At 43.6% G+C, this 23,270-nt stretch overlaps 1 protein-coding gene across 1 annotated transcript in view; it reads left to right on the forward strand.

The window, feature by feature from the left end:
- HECTD2 (HECT domain E3 ubiquitin protein ligase 2) overlaps nucleotides 1-23,270 on the forward strand; it is a 156,857-nt gene that overhangs the window by 114,284 nt on the left and 19,303 nt on the right. The window contains exons 11-15 of the mRNA XM_075348757.1: nucleotides 4,061-4,157; nucleotides 11,094-11,201; nucleotides 14,579-14,711; nucleotides 20,601-20,689; nucleotides 22,162-22,320. Coding sequence (XP_075204872.1) covers nucleotides 4,061-4,157; nucleotides 11,094-11,201; nucleotides 14,579-14,711; nucleotides 20,601-20,689; nucleotides 22,162-22,320 — 586 coding nt within the window. The remainder of the gene's footprint in view (nucleotides 1-4,060; nucleotides 4,158-11,093; nucleotides 11,202-14,578; nucleotides 14,712-20,600; nucleotides 20,690-22,161; nucleotides 22,321-23,270) is intronic.

Consider the following 23,270-nt stretch of genomic DNA (forward strand, 5'->3'; position numbering starts at 1 on the left):
CGAAGCCCACGTCATTTTTTTTTAAAATTATTTCATGAAATTCATGAAATAATTTAAAAAAAAAAGGGCTTCCCTATATTTTTGGTTCCCAGCCGGGTACAAATAGGCAGCTGGGGGTTGGGGGCAGCCCGTACCTGCCTGCTGTACCCGGCTAGCATACAAAAATATGGCAAAGCCCACGTCATTTTTTTTGTTTGGGGGGGCAAAGAAATCCTGCATACAGTCCTGGGAGGAGGATGCTGAGCCTTGTAGTTCGACAGCTGCTGTCTGCTCTCCTGCATACACTATTGGATGGAGGATGCTGAGCCTTGTAGGTCTGCTCCCCCTGACTCTCCCTCAAGCATTCAGTCCTGGATGGAGCATGCTGAGCCTTGTAGTTCTGCAGATGTCTGCTCTTCTGCATACACTAGTGGAGAATGAAGAACACATTGAAGAAGGAAATGACATCAGACCTTTTTTTTTTGTTCACTGATAAAAAAACGCAGCAAAACGCAGCCAAAAACGCACCAAATCGTGGGAAAAACGCATGCGTTTTTTGATGTGTTTTTTCGACGCAGGTGCGTTTTTGTGCGTTTTTAGCAGCCAAAAACGCAGCGTCAAAAAGACGCAGTGTGCGAACCTAGCCTTACCGCGTTTTTGTGCTGAAAACGCTGTGACATTACTTCCCTAGCAATGTTTATGGGTTTTCAGAAGTGCTGTCCGCACACAGCGTTTATTTGTAGCTGCGTTTTTGTGGTGTCCACAAAAACACAGCATGTCAATTATTTGTGTTTTTCACAGCGTTTTTCACTCATTGAATTCAATATACAAAAAAGCAGCAAAAAACGCACCAAAATGCGGTAAAAACGCAACACTTTTTTTTTCCGCTGGTGCGTTTTTGTGCATTCTTTGCGGATAAAAACGCACAAAAAAACGCAGCGTGAAAAAACGCCTAGTGCGCACATAGCCTAAGGGTAATTACCTCCTGCAGAGCCTAGGGCCAAACCCCATTACCCTTATTATCCTATCTTGATCTCTTTTACATACCTTCTGACGGCAATCTTTCCCTATACACAGCTGTATATGCCTATGTGATATGCACTATGTGAACAGTGTTGTACTTTACCATTACTTGGATACATACTTCTTACTGTGACACACATAATATATAACTTTATAGGTCTGTGATTTCTTGCTATACATGGTGCATATAACTTTTCATATATAGCTATGTAAATAGTGTTGTTCCTTACTATTACCTTGATGTCTACCTACTTTTATACTGATACATACAGTGTATATCTTGTGTATGTATCTGCACACCCCTCATGAGCAGCATGTGACTTTGTTACCAGAATTGTTACCTCTTTCTTCTGGTGACCCGTGCTGTCTACAGCTGCACATGCTCATTATTCCCCATTATGTGAACAGTGCTCTATTCTACTATGGTCCAGTCTTTGTAGTTTTTGCCTCTTTCAAGGACACTAAAATCATTATGCTGATTATTCATATAGTCTCCAATCATTGCATTACTTACCTCCTGCCACCTCCGTTTTTTGTGTGGCGCCACCTGCTGGTCTCACACTTTTTAATGTATTTTATTTCACCTGTTGATGAATATAGTTTTCTACATTTTCTCTGTTTGTACACTTTTTCTTGTAGGATTTAGCTATTGTCTGTTTGCGGACTGTGAGATAGACCTTCTGGAGCTGGGTATGGTGGTGGAGTCTGCTGGGCTGATCCAGATGACTCCATCCCTCCTGCCTCAGTTTGATTCACATGTCTATTCAATCCTCAAATAAGGAGAGACCTGTCAATCAAGCATATGTAGTTAGTATACCTAATAAATACAGATAATACGGCTACCAATAAATCACATTTGCTATTAAACTCCATCCTGCTGAGAAACTGGTCCGGTATAAAACATACACATGTATTAATAATTGTACGCAATATGAGAATTTTGCTGATTTTCCAATCCAGAGATGCAGTATAAAGAACACTTGATACTATTTCACACTCATATGATTCTGTGAAATCCACTGGGCCAATACATAGATCACCACCTTTCATCTCCTTCCTAGTCCAAAAACAGAAAAGACGATGACATGTCTTCCAATAGTGAAGACCTTTGGGAACAACATCCTCTTCCAATAGTGAAGACCTTTTGGGAACAATGTCAACTATTGGAAGTGGATATTGTTCCCAAAGGTCTTCACTATTGGAAGAGAAGACCTTTAGGAACAGTGTCCTCTTCCAATAGTGTAGACCTTTGGGAACAGTGTCCTCTTCCAATAGTGAAGACCTTTGGGACCAGTGTCCTCTTCCAATAGTGTAGACCTATGGGAACAGTGTCCTCTTCCAATAGTGTAGACCTATGGGAACAGTGTCCTCTTCCAATAGTGTAGACCTATGGGAACATTGTCCTCTTCCAATAGTGTAGACCTATGGGAACAGTGTCAACTTCCAATAGTGAAGACCTTTGGGAACAGTGTCCTCTTCACAATGAGTTTTATTCTACGTCTATAAAATTTCCTTTAAATTCTAATATAGAAACAGACTCCAGGGCACTGGCCTGACTCTCTCACCTCCTGACTTTTCTCTCTAGGGCATTATCTGTGAGATCCCACCTCCTCTTTATGTAATCCTGTCAACTTCCACATCATCCAAATCTTTCATTTCACCAGTTGCTCCATTTGTACAAATGGGGAAGTTTTTATAGGAGGACGTGAGAGATCGTAGGAATAAGCCGAGAGCCAATACTATGAGTAAGGCAGGAGACCCTGAGTCTATTTCTATAGGCAATTTCTTTGTAATGTTTTGTAAGTGGAATAAAATCTGTTTTCTGTAGGATGTATTTCCCATGGATCTCCACTAGTAGAGGACACATTCTCGTCTCTTCTGTTTTGGGACTGGGAAGGAGGAGTGGTGTGATGATTCATGTATTGGCCCTGTGGGTTTTAAAGATCTCCTGTCCGTGCTGGCCTTGTGTGAGTGTAAAATATCAACATCAGGTGTCTGTTTTTGGACTGAAAAATCAGCTCTCAAATTGTGTAAGTCTATTTAGAAGTATGAGGTTGTTGGTAGTGGGTATTTTATGTGAACACAGGCCCCGATTCAACAAAGCTTTTACACCAGAAAACTAGATAAAACGCTTTGAAAAATGTTGCGATTTTTGGTGTTTTCATACCAGTTTGAAGCAGCTTTGCCAAAATGGGCAGATCAGGGGAGGAAATGGGGCGCAGCTAGACCCTCCTATCAAATTCTGTAAAAATGCCAGCTTTTCTTACTTCAGAAATGCTGCGCCAGTCCCAGACTGGATTATCATTTCTGGTGAGGCACATGCTACTGCGAAACCGAGTAAGTGCTGTGTGCCTCTTAATGAAGGGTTTCCTGGAGCACATTACTCCGAATTCATTAAGACTGGAGTGCACAGCACCAGGTGTAATGGATCAGCCCCAAAGTTCTTACTAATTTTAAAAATACAGAGATTTTCTTTGGAAGTTTTTCTAAACGTTCCCTGATTTTTTTTTTGATTTTTTTTTTAACTCTTCGATTTGTTGTTTTCCTGTTACAAAAACAAATTCTTATCCTTTTTGCTATTCAAAACCTGTAGTTGGTGGTCTGACTGGAAATAATGGCTGTCAGTTTTGCTCTTCATGACATTTGATGATGTAGATGAGCTGCCAAAATTACAACCTCTGAGGTATATTGTCACTTTCTACAGAGAACAACCATTTTTTGCATGCAAGGAAATCATGATAATCTTTCTCTCTCTCTCTCTCTCTTTTTATATATATATATATATATATATATATATATATATATATAATAGTTTACTCTCCTTATTTTCTTTTTTCTGCATTACTATTTTTTTTATTTTACCTTTTTTTTTTTTATACTTCGCCAGTAGGAGTAATGCTATCATACCCCCGGCCTAGAAGCCCCCCCGCTGTGTAAAATTATGGAATTCTTATGTGGAGGACATGTCATTTTATTCTGTTAACTAAAATGCTTTCTTGATTGTTCATGAACGTTCTAATATAACAATGTTTATGTTTATTTCTTTTATTTTTTTTAGATTTTCATTCTGTCAGTTTCCATTTGTCATATCCATTGCAGCCAAAAAAGTCATTATTCAGAAGGACTCTGAGCAGCAGATGATCAGCATTGCACGGGTATGCCTCCATGTAATGTATATGGTGGGGCGGCTTAGTCAGTTACTTTTTCATTCTGATTTTTAATACTTTGTCCACGGTTTCTCAGCCCATTTATTATTACTATGGTTATAGTAGGGTGTTCTGCAGAGAGATTCTTTCTTCCAGACTCCTGAAGGTGCATGTGTCTCCATTTATATTTCTAGTGTGATAAAAAATCTCAATCAGAATTGCACCCTTTTGGATGCTGGAAATGGTTCATTGTTCTGAAAACTCAAATATTAGATCATTGTATTGCACCCCCAACAAAATCTAACCCTGTGTCGTGATCTTAAACACTCTGTGCAATTTAAATGCTTATTTCCAAAAATAAAAACTTAACCTGTAACCATAGGATAGGAGATACTGTATTTTTTGCTTTATAAGACGCACCCCCAAATTTGGTGAAGGAAAACAGAATTTTTTTTAATGTCCATCTAACAAATCATATTGAGTATATGTCCCTTATAGCCCCCCCCCATCCTAAAATTAGCTGTCTTAATCTGGATATGGCCCCCTTATATTGAATATAGCCCCCTTGTGCTGGCACATGTCCCCCAGTGATGCCACATGTCCCCCAGTGATGGCACACGTCCCCCAGTGATGGCACACGTCCCCCAGTGATGGCACACGTCCCCCAGTGATGGCACACGTCCCCCAGTGATGGCACACGTCCCCCAGTGATGGCACACGTCCCCCAGTGATGGCACACATCCCCCAGTGATGGCACACGTCCCCCAGTGATGGCACACGTCCCCCAGTGATGGCACACGTCCCCCAGTGATGGCACACGTCCCCCAGTGATGGCACACGTCCCCCAGTGATGGCACACGTCTCTTATGAATGGCACACGTCTCTTATGAATGGCACACGTCTCTTTATGAATGGCACACGTCTCTTATGAATGGCACACGTCTCTTATGAATGGCACACGTCTCTTATGAATGGCACACGTCTCTTATGAATGGCACATATCCCCCTGTGTTTGATATGGCCCCCATGCTGCTGCCCATAGTAAAATAAACACTTTACCTCCTCCAGCGCTGTAATCCCTCGTGTCTACCTTTGTGCTGCTGAGCTCCTGCACTTCCTGATTTTCGGTGCCGGTCATGTGATCAGCACCGCAGAGTGACATGATCTCTGCGTTCTTGATCACAGCAGCAGCAGTGAGATCGGGGAGACACCGGGAGACACGCTGAAGGAGGTAAGTAAAGCTTTTTTATTTTAGGATGGGCAGCAGCATGGGGGCCATATCTAACATGGGGGGGGCATGTGTGGTCAAAGGGGGGTGCAGGCACATATAATATGCGCCGCTCGCCCAGCCCATCGCCGCAGTGTGGTTTCAGCACCACGGTGATGGACAGCGGCAGTGCATATTATATGAGCCGGGAGCAGGCGATCTCCCGCTGCCGCCACCAGCCCCCAGCACCGCTTCAGAGTTGCCCCCAGCTCCCCTGGACCCTGCAGTATATAATCCGTATATTCGGATTATAAGACGCACCCCCTACTTTCCCCCAAAATTTGGGGGAACAAAAGTGCGTCTTAGGCTATGTTCACACTAGAAAAATGATTTTTCTTAAGAAATTTCTTAAGAGTGAAGGATTAGTGTACCTGCGTTAAAAAATGCACCAAAAACGCACCTGCGTTTTTGGTGCGTTTTCGGTGCATTTTTGGTGCGTTTTTACCGCTGGCTGCTCCCTGCGTTATTGTGCCGATTATCTATGGCAAATAACGCAGTTAGCTGCAGAGAAGAAGTGACATGCTCATTCTTTTTCTTAAGAAAATCTACTGAAAGAATTTTCTTAAGAAAAAAACGCAGTGTGCGCACAGCTAATTTTTTTTGCCATAGGTTTTGTTGGGGAATGTCTGCAGAAAGGTTACAAGAATTTCTCAAGAAATTTCGGCAGCAAAAACGGACAAAAAACGCAGGTAAAAAACGCAGTGTGTGAACATAGCCTAATAATGCGAAAAATACGGTAACTTGCTGATTCCGGAAAGTCTGACTGTTGGGTTTGTCAACCATTATGAAGCCCCAAGAACGAGACTCTGCAAAACCCCTTTTTTGAATAGCGCGGAAGTGTCCATGCTTGACCTCTACTATCTTCATTCTTTTTGGGACTTCCAGAAATAGCAGAGGGGTGTATTCCTCTTTCTCCAGAAGGCCCATAGACAACAAATAAAGCAGTGGCTGTTCTTGTGGTTCTGAAGTCCTTTTCTTGGAATTGCTGGAGGCTTCTAGCAGTCAGATGCTCGGCAATCTGACTTGTTGGTTATTTTATTTTTTTGTTTAATAATCCTTTAATTGTACAGAAATTAACAACTTGTTCAATCAGATGTGTTTGATATAGGGAATGAATCTGACATAGTGAGGTCGGCTGACTCCAGTATTCAAGCAGGCAGCTTTTTTACTTAGACATCTGTTTAGATGTTTTTCTCCCATCTGATGCCATCTTTGTACCAGTGACAATGCAATATGACTGAAAGCCTTGATTGGCAAGTTTAGTTTAGAGGTCTGCATATACATGGAAGAAATATTCTTAGTACTGGCAGACCTCCTGACATCATCTGTTGGGGAGGATGGATCAGGTATGCTAAATTTCTACAACTCATCCTTTTATTCATTCAGGAGATAAAATGTGTAAAGGGGGAAATAGGAGAGAGAACCTTTAGGGTACGTTCGCACAATCCGCACATGCTGTGTTCTAGACGCAAGGTGTCTTCTCCTTCGGAAACTCTAGTGTTCTCTGCAGGAGAATGCAGCGTCCATGCCCACGATCATCTTTGCAAGCATATATTGACTTGCTGTGGCTTGAAAAATTGCGCCGCAGGTCAGTTAACACTGCGGAAAAAAGAACCACAGTGCGCATGAGATTTCTATAAGTCCCATCCATTGTGCTTCTTCTGTACAACGCAGCATTTTGGATGCTTGGAAAAAATGCTGTACCCAAAACACTGATCGAGGACACCTACCATAATTCTGTGCAGTACAGTAAACCACATACAAAATCAAACTAGAATTGCAGAATGATGTGTAGCTATGCTGTGGGTACAGGATTTTAAGACCATGTGAAGAAGAATCTTATTTTTGCTAAAAACGCAAGTATACTCTTGGTTGAACAAGTGTCTGCCTGTTGCTGATTGTTCTGATGACCCAGGCATACCGATTTCAGTTTACCTTTACTGTTACAATTATTGACATCATCTTCATATTCTTCTACATTGGGTGAAGTATGTACAGATATGACATGATAGAAAGTTCAAAGAGCTTTGACCTGAAACGTCTGTAATGATACAAAAACTATAGAATGAAAGACAAGGATCCCACATCCAAATACTGTTTTATGTTGATGTACTGCGGCCTAGCTAATCATAAACATGAGGTTCAATGCAATTTGATCAAAGTGTATAAGCGCACTGCCCCGTCATTGCCACCTCTACAGTGGGTTTTTACTCTGTTAATTGTGCGCTGCATGGTGACCATAGCTGCTGCTACAGCACCACACCTGTATGGAGATGCCAAGAAACAAGGTGCCCAGGCAATGCTGTCCTGGGTCCTGTGCCCCGTCACAACCATGGCCGACATACAGCACCAACTGATCTAAGAAACCTGAGGTCTTGGACAACAAACAGCGCAAGAAGGTGCTGTATTGTGTGGCCCCGTAGGTCAGGGTGGAGCCCCGGGTACAGTTGGCACATGGGTGATTGTCTCTGCATCTGCAGTATTACGGCAGCATTTCTCAACATAAACAAAATAAATATTACATTTAATAGAGTAGGGATCCACTTAAATAGATGTTGCTGTGATGTTGCGGTGGGTTTATATACTTTGATCAAGATGTTAACTAAGAATTTCATGTTCATATTTGGAAAAACCTTTTAGCTGCAGTAGATAAATTTATAATATTTGAGTGTGTGGTCTATGTATGTTTTGTTTTTCAAGCGCTCTATGGGACAATTCAACATAGCAATTGCACCAGAATTCTCATGAAAAATGGGCAGAGCTGATCCGGGTGGAGCACAGCGGGGGCTTGGTGCCACAGCTTGTCTAGTTCATGACGGGCTGTGGTGTTCCTACTGACTGGACCAGACTAAGACTTCTGGTGAACACCACTTGTCAGACTCTTCGGATTCATGAATGCACTTCTTAAAGGGAACCAATCACCAGGATTTTCGTATATAAGCTAAAGCCAGTGCTATACTGGCACTATCAGGCTGGTTCTATACATACCTGTAGTGATCAGCTCGGATGTTTAGGTTTTGAAATCCAAGAAAGTGAAGTTTATAAAATAAGCAGCTTGTTGAGTGTCAGTTGCACTGGAGCAGATCATATATTCATAGTTATCTCCTCCCTCTGTTAGAATTAGCATAAGCATTATACAAATGACTCACTTAGTCTAGCAGGACCTGTGTGAGGTCATACCCATGTGACCTGGTATCCAGCATTGGTGGCTGAGGCCCTGCCCCTTCTGGTCACATGGGTATGACCTCACACAGGTCCTGCTAGACAAAGTGAGTCGTTTGTATAATACTTATGCTAATTCTAACAGGGGGAGGGGATAACTATGAATATATCATCTGATCCTCAGCTGCTGTCACTCAAGCAGCTCATTTTACAAACTTTACCTTCTTGGATTTCAAAATCTAAACATCTGAGCTGACCACTACAGGTATGTATAGGATCAGCCTGATAGTGCCAGTATAGCAGTGGATTTAGGTTATATACAAAAATCCTGGTGATTAGTTCCCTTTAATGAATCACTAGTGTCCAACGTCAACTTGCCCCTGTATCAATACCGAGAAAACCGCCTTCCTTTTATCGGCCGAAAATTTCAAGCATTAACATACCTCTTTACTGGCAGTGATAGTGTGGGCCTAAAATGATTATTAAATTTCACCCAAACGTATTCATTATGGCTTAAATTGTTCATATTCTGCAGCTTTAGCCTGGGCTCGTTTAGTATTTATGTGCAGTTTAGTGGTGCTGCATTGTAAAGTGAGCAGAAGGCACATGAGGTATAATGTATTACTGCCGAACCAGGAGGAGCACTGACCTCTAATACAAAACATTGAGCCATCCGGAATCCGCGTTCAATGCACGTAAACAGTTTCTTTTTTTAAATTAAGGTGAAGTTAATCTCTGAACCATTATCTGGTCATCCTCTGCCCTTCAGTCTGCAGAGATCCATCTTTGGTGATTTGTTTTTTTCATTCTTTTCTATGGATAAAATATTTCGTAATATGTATTTTACATTGGAAATGAAAAGCACTTTTGTCTTAAAAGATATCATTGTACAATTGTTAAATTAAGTGGTTACTATGTTCCTGAATTAGCAGGCATTACAAAGTGATTTTAAGATCTACAACATGAAAGGGAAAGAAACCTGGATTGTACAGACTTGTTGACCTGCAACATTTCCCTGCTGATTTGTGGCAGAACACAGCAGAGATTTGTATTCTGATCATATATATAAGTATCAGCCATGTAGCTTCTTTGAGGCAACTTAGGGAAGCTGCAAATATTTCAAAAAACTGACCCGCACATCCTACAAGTGTGTATAGGTGCCAGCTGAAAAAACCTAGCAAATACAAAATGGATACAGCCGCACACTAAATGCCATCAATGTATAAGGGAACTCTGGTACTGCATTACTGCTATATGAAAAAAGGAGATTTTTAGTTTATGAATTGGCCAATGCATGTAAGCCCGGAAACCAACGGCAAGATAAATCTCAATATTCCGGGTCCCTAACTAAAATGCCACTATCTAGGTTAAAAACATCCATGCCTGGGCAGCTAGACTAAAAATCTAACTTGAAATGCCACTATCTGGACTAACCTCCATGTCTGGGCACTCCTGGTATACGGATTATGAACACATCCTGGTTTATAGGATGTGCGGGTCAGTTTTTTTAAATATTTGCAGTGAGTTTTTTTTTCTGACTGAGCACTCCGCCCTATAAACCAGGCTGTGTTCATAATCCTTATACCAGGAGCTTACGTGCATTGGCCAATTCATAAACTAAAAATCTCATTTTTTCATATAGCAGTAATGCAGTACCAGAGTTGCCTTATACATTGATGGCATTTAGTGTGCGGCTGTATCCATTTTGTATTAACTTAGGGAAGCTGCAGGGCTGATGCCTGAGGCAGCCGAGGGAAGCTGCAGGGCTGACGCCTGAGGCAGCCGAGGGAAGCTGCAGGGCTGATGCCTGAGGCAGCCGAGGGAAGCTGCAGGGCTGATGCCTGAGGCAGCCGAGGGAAGCTGCAGGGCTGATGCCTGAGGCAACTTAGGGAATCTCCAGGGCTGACGCCTGAGGCAGCCGAGGGAAGCTGCAGGGCTGACGCCTGAGGCAGCCGAGGGAAGCTGCAGGGCTGACGCCTGAGGCAGCCAAGGGAAGCTGCAGGGCTGACGCCTAAGGCAGCCACAGGCTGCTTTTTATGGCATGGCACACAACTTGTAACAATGTCATGTGCATAAAGCAGCAATTTTATATTAACCTTTTATTATGTAATCTAGAAATGTAGCCAATCATGACCTTACTGTACATAAAATAGCAATTTTGTTTAAATTCTTGCCTAAGCTTTATACTGTGGAAATTACAAAACATAAGTAATGACTTTCATTAATTGTAAATGAGAAATCCATCAGCCAGTTCGGGGCCCCACAACACAAATATGATGCAAGGCCTCGGAGCTTGCACAATAATGGTAATCAATTGACAATGCACACATTACAAATTCCACCGATGATGTGTAGATGACTTTATTTAAACTCGCGTTTCATCATTTTAAGTCAATGTAAGACCAGGATGGGTCAATGATGGTCGATCTGTTCAAACACTGATAAATTAAAACATCGCAGACTTGCTAAACATTGTTGAATTGAGTTCAGTTTTCACTATTTAATTTTTTTTTCAGCAAAGTCTTGTGGATAAAGTTTCTCGGAGACAGAAACCAGATATGAACATGCTGTTTCTTAATATTAAAGTCAGGAGGCTGCAGCTGGTTAGCGATTCTCTGGATGAGGTAATAAAATGGTTAAAGCTCACCTACACAAAATATATAAAACACCCTCCAGGGTACATCAATAATTTGGAAACTTATTTTTAAAATTTTACTTGTATGCTGAAATGTGAAGGACCAATACCTGAGGCAGCCCTCGGGCCAATAAGTGGAAACCAGTTACATTAAAGTTTCTTCCTCCTTAAATATCTAAATGCCCATGAGTTAGCCATCTCTCCATAAATTCCCCTACACATGAATGCTCACTATGTCACTTACTGGGCTGCGTTCTTTAATTTTGACCTGCTGCCAGGTAGTCCTCCATATTAATGCACAGAGATCACAAGCTGCCAATCAGTGGTATGAGCTGAGTTATACAGAGCTCAGGATTTAGGGTCAGCACACACAGCCAGCAATACGGAGCGAGTGGAATGCGATAAAAAAATCGCATTCCACTCGGACCAATATTACTCTATGGGGCAGCTCTCATGAGCGATTTATTTATTTATTTTTCTCAGCCCTAATTGGACCGAGAAAACAATCGCAGCATGCTGCGGGTGAAATATGATCCTGTTTCCCTCGCACCCATTAAAGTTTATGGGGGCGAGAGAAACATCGTATCGCACTTGCGTTACATCGGTGTAAAGGCTACTTTACACACTGCGATATCGGTCCCGATATCGGTCCCGATATCGCTAGTGTGGGTACCCGCCCCCATCTGTTGCGCGACACGGGCATATCGCTGCCCGTGCCGCACAACATCGCCCACAGCCGTCAGACATACTCACCTGTCCGGCGACGTCGCTGTGACCGGCGAACCGCCTCCTTTCTAAGGGGGCGGTCCGTGCGGCGTCACAGCGACGTCACTGAAACGTCACTGAACTGCCGCCCAATAGCAGCGGAGGGGCGGAGATGAGCGGGACGTAACATCCCGCCCACCTCCTTCCTTCCGCATAGCGGCCGGGACGCAGGTAAGGGGAGCTTCCTCGTTCCTGCGGCGTCACACGCAGCGATGTGTGCTGCCGCAGGAACGAGGAACAACCTCGTTACTGCTGCAGTAACGAGATTTGAGAATGGACCCCCGTGTCGCCGATTAGCGATTTTGCACGTTTTTGCAACGATGCAAAATCGCTTATCGATGTCACACGCAACGGCATCGCTAATGCGGCCGGATGTGCGTCACGAATTACGTGACCCCAACGACTCCGCATTAGCGATGTCGTAGCGTGTAAAGCCAACTTTAGACGAGTGCAGTGCGAGAATCGCATCAGTCAGCTACGGAGGAGAGAGGGAGATAAATCCCTCCCCTCCGCACCTGTGGTCTGATCGGACCACAGTCACAAGACACTCAGCTCCTGCTGTGCTGCGAGCGTGAGCCGAGTGTCATGCGAGGATTTGCAGAAATCCCTGTGTGGCCTCAGCGTTAGAAAACTGCTAGATCTGCAGCAGATAGATTTTATCAAAATGACAGCAAGCACCTTAGTGCGAGTGTACCCGCCCCCGTCGGTTGTGCGTCATGGGCAAATCGCTGCTCGTGGCGCACAACATCGCTTACACCCGTCACACGGACTTACCTTCTCTGCGACGTCGCTCTGGCCGGCGAACCACCTCCTTTCTAAGGGGGCGGTTCGTGCGGCGTCACAGCGACGTCACACGGCAGCCGTCCAATAGCAGAGGAGGGGCGGAGATCAGCGGGCGGAATATTCCGCCCACCTCTTTTCTTTCCGCATTGCCGGTGGAGGCAAGTAAGGAGATGTTCGTCGTTCCTGCGGTGTCACAAATAGCGATGTGTGCTGCCGCAGGAACGACGAATAACCAGCGGCATGCACCACCAACGATATTATGATAAGGAGCAACGTGTCAACGATTTTTGATGTTTTTGCGATTGTTGATCGTCGCTCCTAGCTGTCACACGCTGCGATGTCACTAACGACGTCGGATGTGCGTCACAAACATCGTCATCCCGACGATATATCGTTAGCGATGTTGTATAAAAAAAGCAAAAAAGAATATCATTACTTACAGCAAGATGGAATTGCAGCTGTATATTGCTCAGGCCAAAACCTACTACTACTCCAGCAGGATACAGCCAAACCCCCACTAGTGGAGGCATCACAGGTGCAGGAGGAGCCAATCACACTCTCTTCCAAATATGGAGGAGGTGATGGCTGGATGGTAAAACTGCACACTGGTGGCTTGCATAGAGCACTGTTCACACTAGCAGACGCACAACAGTCACAAACCAGCAGCCTATTAGGTGACGCCCATACTATTAGATCAAGCGGGCTGCCAAGCCGTACTCCCACTGCGCGCTACATAGGGACAGAAACTCTAATAGCAAGGCCTAACAAAAAGGGGCCTGGCTGTATCCTGTACAAAAAAAAATATCGTTAGCGATGTTGCAGCGTGTAAAGCATCCTTAAGACTCTGTCTTCACTGAATACAGTTTATAGATGTGAATTGAAATTTTGGAAATGAAAGATCAGTCATGGTGGAAAAGTAGATTTCTCTGCTATATTACAAATTACTGCATGTAGTAATGCTTTATGTAATAATTAAAATGAGGGCTACACTTTAAGGAAATATTTTGAATACAATATAATAACCCCAAAGTTGTATATTTTTAAATACTACTCATTCTTCGAAAAACTGCTACATTTGCTCAAAAAAGTTTCGGCAATGATGAAAAAAAAAAAAAACCTGTGCACTTTCACATGGTATGCCGAAAGTCTGATAGTTCCTGAGTAATTCTGTGTTATATTGCACAATTGGAGATTGATGATGTGCCAGCCTTCAATATCAACATGTACGGTTTATCTTATTAGATACACATACAGCTTTGGGTCAAAGTCAGTATTGAGCTTTACATTTTTAGCTCTTTCAAATTACAGTTTGGTAATCATTTATGGGGATTAACGTGTGTGTGTGTGTGTGTGTGTGTGTGTGTGTGTGTGTGTGTGCGCCTCTCTATTTAAACCCTGTAAGTGGGGCTGGTTTATTAGCCTTGATTACAGGGGAAATTCAGCCTCTTACCTGCATAGCATAGCTGACTGGATCCCCATGAATCCAGCAGCTCCTTTTCCCTCCCTATACCCAGCAATCACATAATCTATGTCAGAAGGAGGAAGCACCATTAGTGCTTCCTAATCACTATACACAAGCGCTGGTTCAGCATTGTGTATACATCAATCGACAAGGCAAAAATGTAATAAACTATGTCTGCCTTCTCTGTGGGGAGTCTGGCTGTGTCTGACAGCCAGCTTCCCACTCATGCAGGCTGCTAATTCTGCAGTGAAAATTTTGAACGTCAATAAAGCATGAATGTTTATAGTCTTGAGCATTCCAGAAGTAGTTAAATACCTTGCAACTTGTAAAACTCATTAAATCTTTTATTTCTACAGCTTACAAGAAAACGAGCTGACCTAAAGAAAAAGTTGAAGGTTACCTTTGTAGGTGAAGCTGGTCTTGACTTAGGAGGCCTGACTAAAGAGTGGTTTCTTTTGTTGATAAGACAGATTTTCCATCCTGACTATGGTAAGTTAGCTCCAGTACCACATGGGAAGCTAAATGAATAGAGATGGAGGCTTCAATAAAACTATGCATATTGCCTCTTCAGAAAAGAGGACTTGAACTCTGGTGACACTTATTGAAAATAGCAATCCTTAAGGCCCAGTCACACACAGAGATAAGTCTTTGGCAGATCTGTGGTTGCAGTGAAATCATGGACATATTGTTCCATTTGTACACAGCCACAAACCTGGCACTGATTGTCCACAATTTCACTGCAACCACAGATCTGCTGCAGATTTATCTCTGTGTGTGACAGGGCCTTTAGAGTCAATATTAACCCTTTAACGGGTCTTGTCACGTGACTTAAAATAAAAGCAAACCCAGAAACTCAATTTGCAGACACTGTGTTTTGGGGTGTTGCCCCTCATCAGTGCAAAGCATGAGATCTGATTTGGCTGGGTGAGAGGCTTCTTATTGGGTTCTAAATGGTAACGTTTCTCCTTATGGAGAGTCACATGCCTGACATGTCAGTGTAAGGAGGCTTATAAGCCATATGATGCTCCTCTGAGAAATTAACAATTCGAAATGCCTCTTCAAAGAGGAAGAGGACTTGAACTCAAGTAGCACCTATTGGAAGTAGCAATCCTAAACTAAATCCTGAGTTAGGGGCACTTTGCACACTACGACATCGCAAGTGCGATGTCGGTGGGGTCATGTCGAAAGTGACGCACTTCCTGCGTCGCTCTCGACATCGTAGTGTGTAAATCCTAGATGATACGATTAACGAGCGCAAAATCGTCGTAATGGTATCATCAGTGTAGCGTCGGCGAATTCCATAATTACGCTGACGCGACGGTCCGATGTTGTTCCTCGCTCCTGCGGCAGCACACATCGCTGTGTGTGAAGTCGCAGGAGCGAGGAACATCTCCTACCTGCGTCACCGCGGCTCCTCTCGGCTATGCGGAAGGAAGGAGGTGGGCCTGATGTTTAAATCCCGCTCATCTCCGCCCCTCCGCTCCTATTGGCCGCCTGCCGTGTGACGTCGCAGTGACGCCGCACGACCCACCCCCTTAATAAGGAGGCGGTTCGCCGGCCAGAGCGACGTCGCAGGGTAGGTGAGTGCATGTGAAGCTGCTGTAGCGATAATATTCGCTACGGCAGCTATCACAAAGATATCGCAGCTGCGACGGGGGTGGGGACTATCACGCTCTTCATCGCATCATCGGCTTGCGATGTCGTAGTGTGCAAAGCCCGCCTAAAAGTAGTGATGAGAGTCCTGGGGCTTGTGTAAAGAAATAATGTACAACAGACAATGTGCTTATCCAAAGGAAGATTATAATGTAAAATGCTATTTGTGTCTATCTTTTAAGAGGGCTGCTCTGAGCTGTGTGGCAAAGAGGCATGTTTGTTTAGACTGACGTTCTAGTGATTTTAAGGGGTTTCAGTATCGGATTCCCACCAATGAAGCCTTTTTTTCTCAATGACATGACAAACATCAGTCATATGAAAAAGTTTGGGCACCCCTATTAATGTTAACCTTTTTTCTTTATAACAATTTGGGTTTTTGCAACAGCTATTTCAGTTTCATATATCTAATAACTGATGGACTGAGTAATATTTCTGGATTGAAATGAGGTTTATTGTACTAACAGAAAATGTTCAATCTGCATTTAAACAAAATTTGACCGGTGCAAAAGTATGGGCACCTCAACAAAAAAGTGACATTATTATTTTGTAGATCCTCCTTTTGCAAAAATAACAGCCTTTAGTCGCTTCCTGTAGCTTTTAATGAGTTCCTGGATCCTGGATGAAGGTATATTTGACCATTCCTGTTTACAAAACAATTCCAGTTCAGTTAAGTTTGATGGTCGCCGAGCATGGACAGCACGCTTCAAATCATCCCACAGATTTTCAATGATATTCAGGTCTGGGGACTGGGATGGCCATTCCAGAACATTGTAATTGTTCCTCTGCATGAATGCCTGAGTAGATTTGGAGCGGTGTTTTGGATCATTGTCTTGCTGAAATATCCATCCCCTGCGTAACTTCAACTTCGTCACTGATTCTTGCACATTATTGTCAAGAATCTGCTGATACTGAGTTGAATCCATGCGACCCTCAACTGTAACAAGATTCCTGGTGCCGGCATTGGCCACACAGCCCCAAAGCATGATGGAACCTCCACCAAATTTTACTGTGGGTAGCAAGTGCTTTTTTTGGAATGCCGTGTTTTTTTGCCTCCATGCATAACGCCTTTTTGTATGACCAAACAACTCAATCTTTGTTTCATCAGTCCACAGAACCTTCTTCCAAAATGTAACTGGCTTGTCCAAATGTGCTTTTGCATACCTCAGGCGACTCTGTTTGTGGCGTGCTTGCAGAAACTGCTTCTTTCGCATCACTCTCCCATACAGCTTCTCCTTGTGCAACGTGCGCTGTATTGTTGACCGATGCACATTGACACCATCTGCAACAAGATGATGCTGCAGGTCTTTGGAGGTGGTCTGTGGATTGTTTTTGACTGTTCTCACCATTCTTCTTCTCTGCCTTTCTGATATTTTTCTTGGCCTGCCACTTCTGGGCTTAAGAAGAACTGTACCTGTGTTCTTCCATTTCCTTACTATGTTCCTCACAGTGGAAACTGACAGTTGTTCAGGGGAAGGATACAAAAAGTTGTCTCAGATTTAAACTATGTTGAATAATCTTTGTTTTCAGATCATTTGAGAGTTGTTTTGAGGAGCCCATGATGCCACTCTTCATAGGAGATTCAAATAGAAGAACAATTTGCAAGTGGCCACCTTATATACCTTTTCTCATGATTGGATACACCTGCCTATGAAGTTCAAAGCTCAATGAGGTTACAAAACCAATTTAGTGCTTTAGTAAGTCAGTAAAAAGTAGTTAGGAGTGTTCAAATCAAGAAATTGATAAGGGTGCCCATACTTTTGCACCGGTCAAATTTTGTTTAAATGCGGATTGCACATTTTCTGTTAGTACAATAAACCTCATTTCAATCCAGAAATATTACTGAGTCCATCAGTTATTAGATATATGAAACAGAATTAGCTGTTGCAAAAACCTAAATTGTTATAAAGAAAAAAGGTTAACATTAATAGGGGTGCCCAAACTTTTTCATATGACTGTAGACTTATTATATAATCGCAGGGCAGTTGGTGCTATTCCCCACTCTGGCTTTGTGTGGCAAAATATGTAAGATGTAGCAGTCCAATCACTCAGTGATCCTCTCCTGGAGGAGACATGCTACCTGAAATAACACTTTTGCAGTCAAATGTTGCATCCTAGATTTAAAGTTAAATGTAGACATAAGTCTATTGAGTTCAATCTTTAACCTAATGATGAAGGCAAAAACCCAATGAAGCAGATGCTAATTGCTCCATATTTACAGAAAAATTATTTCCCGACTATACAGATGGCAAGCAGATAAGTTCCCAGGATCAACGTCCCATCACAGAATCTAGTACCCCCATAACCTGGAATATCATTATTTTTAAGAAGGCCCTCCTTGTACTTGTTTAGTGAAACAACATCATTTGGTCTTCCATAGTCTCACTGCACGTACAGGATGCGTCCTTGTCACTGTTGCAAGCATTGATGTAAAAAGATTATTAGAAAGATCAACTGTACTGTCCCTTCATATATTTGTACATTGTAATAAGATCACCTCTACTAAATAACCCCACGTTTGATAACCTGTCTTGGGATTGCAGGCCACCCATTCCCTTAATAACCTAGGTTGCTCTTCTCTGCACCCGCTCTAGTTCAGCTATGTCCTTCTTATACTCTTAAGGCTACTTTACACACTGCGATATCGGTCCCGATATCGCTAGTGTGGGTACCCGCCCCCATCTGTTGCGCGACACGGGCATATCGCTGCCCGTGGCGCACATCGCCCAGAGCCGTCACACATACTTACCTGTCCGGCGACGTCGCTGTGACCGGCGAACCGCCTCCTTTCTAAGGGGGCGGTCCGTGCGGCGTCACAGCGACGTCACTGAACCGCCGCCCAATCGCAGCGGAGGGGCGGAGATGAGCGGGACGTAACATCCCGCCCACCTCCTTCCTTCCGCATAGCGGCCGGGAGGCAGGTAGGGAGACGTTCCTCGCTCCTGCGGCGTCACACGCAGCGATGTGTGATGCCGCAGGAACGAGGAACAACCTCGTTACTGCTGAAGTAACGATAATTGGGAATGGACCCCCGTGTCGCCGATTAGCGATTTTTCACTGTTTTGCAACGATGCAAAATCGCTAATCGATGTCACACGCAACGGCATCGCTAATGCGGCCGGATGTGCGTCACGAATTCCGTGACCCCAACGACTCCGCATTAGCGATGTCGTAGCGTGTAAAGCCCGCTTTAGAGACCAAAATTGTACAAAATACTCTAAGGCCATGTGCCCACATAAAAGATTATGCGGATTTTTCTGCAGCAAAATCTGCACAATCTCCCAAAAAATCGCACCAATACTTTGGTGCATTTTTTTTGTGCGATATTTTTTTTTTTTTTTTAATGTGGAATTTGGTGCTGATTTTGCTGCGGATTTTAACCATTGGATTTGGTGGGAAAATATGCACCAAAAACGCAGGAAAACCACCCTCTGGGAACAGACCTGCGGATTTTTGACCTCACATTCACTTGCAAGGGCAAAATACGCAGGTAAATCCACAGGAATAATTAACCTACTGCAGATTTTTCCGCAGGGAAATCCGCACTATTTCCTCAGCGGTAAAAAAACGCAGCATGGACACAAGACTTCAAAAATGCCATAGAAATGGCTGGGGACTCACTACTGCAGATTTTCGAGAAATCCGCGGCAAATCCGCTAATAACCCGCTGCAAATTCCGCGATAAATCCGCAGCATGGGCACTAGGCCTTAGGGGTACTTTGCACGTTGCGACATCGCTACTGTGATATCATCGGGGTCAAATCGAAAGTGACGCACATCCGGCGCCGGTAACGACGTCGCAACGTGTAAAACCTATTGCACCGATAAACGATCGCAAAAGCGTCGAAAATCGGTGATCCGTGTAGTGTTGGTCATTTCCATAATTTCGCTGCAGCGACAGGTACGATGTTGTTCCTCGTTCCTGCGGCAGTACACATCGCTATGTGTGACACCGCAGGAGCGATGAACATCTCCTTACTTGCCTCCACCGGCTATGCGGAAGGAAGAAGGTGGACGGGATGTTACGTCCCGCTCATCTCCGCCCCTCCACTTCTATTGGACGCCTGCCGTGTGACGTCTCTGTGACGCCGAACGAACCACCTCCTTATAAAGGAAGCGGATCGCCAGTCAGAGCAACGTCGCAGGGCAGGTATGTGCGTGTGACGCTGCCGTAGCGATAATGTCGCTACGGCAGCGATCACCATATATCGGCATACGACGGGGGCGGGGACTATCGCGCTCGACATCGCCAGCAAATGCTAGCGATGTCGCAGCGTGTAAAGCCCGCTTGAGTGTGGCTGCACTGGTGACTTGTATAGAGGCAAAACTATGATCTACTGATGAGCATCTATGCCTCTTTTAATGGAGCCCATTATTTTATTAGGCTGCTTGGCTTTAATAGGATACAGCTCGGCATGACTAACTGAACCCCTAAACTCTTCGGCATCTAATAGATGCTAATGGATAATGTGGGGCTGTAGTGAGTGACAACATTATAGAAATAGTTTAGTTGTGGTACGTACCCCTGCCCTCAGGCTTCTTGTGTCTTCTGCCCACCATATGATGTTTGGGCAGTGAATGAAGTAAAGTGTTTGTATTATGGAAACTTACAATTTAATACTTCTCGGTAAGCCCTAGATCAGCCCTCTCTTTCAGGGATTTATATTGTTTGGCTTCACTCCCCGTTATTGATCTCGATCATTAATCCTGTTTCTGTGCTTCTTTCAGGCATGTTTACGTACCATAAAGACTCCAACTTCCACTGGTTCAGCAGCTTTAAGTGCGACAACTATTCCGAATTTCGTCTGGTTGGAACTGTATCTTTTTATTGGAACAAATTACATTGCCTTCTCTATGTCTGGCGAGTAGGAGCAAGCTAATGCAATACATATCAGATAAATTAATGGCTGCTGCTTAGAAGGCAAAAGAAAAAAGTCATAGTTTAACATATTTTGTAAAAAAATAGCCCAAAATAGATGATAGGGCTGCTGAGAACTCAAGAGCGCAAGCCACTGTTTTCAGTAGCCTCCAGTAATAGGGGAGTGCCCTCATTGTAGTGTCCATATTTTTGCCGAAGACCGTATGGTAAAGAGGTACCCAAAATCTTTTTAAAAGTTTTGTCATATATGTAATAGAATAACTTATTGCTCTTCACAGCTGTGCTATAGCCGAACTTAGAAGGGGAGACCCCACTAAAGCAGGCTTCAGTCTCAGGACCGGTGGGGTGGCAGATACCGGACCCCTACGGATGTGATAATAAATCCTCTAGTTATTATAATGTAAAGTCCTCTTATAATATACCTATAAAGGAGTTTCCTCACTAACAAACTATTTTAATTAATAGATCTTGGAATAATAATAAGTTCTTCAATAGGATAGGTAAAAAAAAAGTTCCTGTGCTGAGATAATCTTTTATATACACCTGCTATGTACTGTGTAATAGCTGTGTCTGACCGTACAGGGACATGGTCTGATCATACCACAGCTCCTCGGCTGGGGAGGAGGACACAAAAAGTATAAAGACAGGACAGCACGGGTTCACAGCTGATTCTTTCTATGAGGTAAAACATTGGTTTTAAACAGGTAGTGAAATGTTTTACCTCACAAAAAATATCAGGTGCAATCCCATGCTGTCCTGTCTGTTTCTATCTTTTCTGCCCTCCAGTTCAGGAGCTGTGGTAGGATCAGACCATGTTCCTCTGCGTTCAGACACAGCCATTACACAGTACATAGCAGGGACACATATATAAGATTATCTCAGCACAGGAACATTTTTTTAAATATATTTTTAAATTATTCCAAGATATATTGATTATGAATAACTTTGTTCGTGAGAAAACTCTTTTTTAATAAATGCATTATGTTATAATCTAGCTTTTGCATCTGCTGTTGGCTACTTTTCACTCTTAGGCTGGCCGTAATATAATGTATTGAACTACATATCTATTTTCTTAGCTGACTTAAAGAAGTCCTTCTATGGTATTGAATCTAGGAACTCTCATAGATCAACCTGTATCTTTTATCACATCTGCAGTTCATGCATTTCATACCCACACTGGTTATAATTAGAAATCCCCTGAGACCCTGGGCCTCCAAGAATACTTCAGATTATTATTCTTGTTGGTTTAGTGTTCTGTTATGTGACGTGGATCCTAATGTGTCTTTATAGCGCACGTTGCACTATGTTGTATTCGTTATCCAGGATGATAGTCAGGAAATCCGAGTATAGTAATGATGATAATGCTGAGTTCTGATCTGTATGACTTGTGTTTAGACTTAACATTTCCAGTTGATGGGGCTGGCTGTCTATAACAGCATCACTCTAGATATCCGCTTTCCACCTTGCTGCTACAAGAAGCTTTTAAGTCCTCCCATAGTACCATGCGACCAGAACATACCTGTAGGCATTGCATCCGTCACCCTAGATGACCTGTATCAGATCATGCCAGTGAGTATCATTTTGGTTTGTTGCAAAAATTAACGTTTCATGCACCGTGCTGAATGTCTATCACCATCTAATCTATATCACACTCTCACAATGGGTGGGGGTCATAAGCAAATGTTGCCATACCCTAAACAAATTTTTGGAAAAGTTCAGTTTTGATCAAACTCATATTTCAGCTTCCTGGGCTTTTGAGTGTGACTTTGAGGGTTGTGGGCAAAGGTATGTAATGAAAAGCATTTCTTGAAGGGACTCTGTCAGGATGTTATTGCTGTTTAATCTGAAGCCAGCATGCTGTAAGGGTCCCGTCACACGCAGCGACGTTCCAGCGATCCCACCAGCAATCCGACCTGGCAGGGATCGCTGGAGCGTCGCTATATGGTCACTGGTGAGCGGTCAATCACGCAGATCTCCACAGCAATCAGACCAGCCACCAGCGACCCGTGTAACGACGCTGTGCTTGGTAGCCAGGGTACACATTGGGTTACTATGCAAAGCGCTTTGCATAGTTACCCGATGTGTACCCTGGCTACGTGTGCAGGGAGCCGGCATCTGACAGCCTGTAACCGGCGTACGCTGGTAACCATGGTACACATCGGGTAACTAAGCAAAGCGCTTTACATAGTTACCCAATGTGTACCATGGTTACCAACATACCGCCACTTACAGGCTGCCAGACGCCGGCTCCCTGCACATTCAGATCATTGGTCTCCCGCTGTCAAACACACCGATGCATACTGCACAGTGGGAGACCAACGAGCATAAAATGGTTCTGATTGTTTTGTAACAATCAGCGACCTCGCAGCAAGGGCCCGCTCGCTGCTGCTTGTCACACATAGCGATATCGCTGGCGAGGACGCTGATACGTCACAAAACCTTTGACGTTTCAGCTATCTCGCTAGCGATCTCGCTGTGTGTGATGGGGGCTTATGAGTTAACATGCAGTTTACAGCCAG

The sequence above is a fragment of the Anomaloglossus baeobatrachus genome, chromosome 5 (genome assembly GCF_048569485.1).
Source record: "Anomaloglossus baeobatrachus isolate aAnoBae1 chromosome 5, aAnoBae1.hap1, whole genome shotgun sequence".
Classification (NCBI taxonomy): domain Eukaryota; kingdom Metazoa; phylum Chordata; class Amphibia; order Anura; family Aromobatidae; genus Anomaloglossus; species Anomaloglossus baeobatrachus.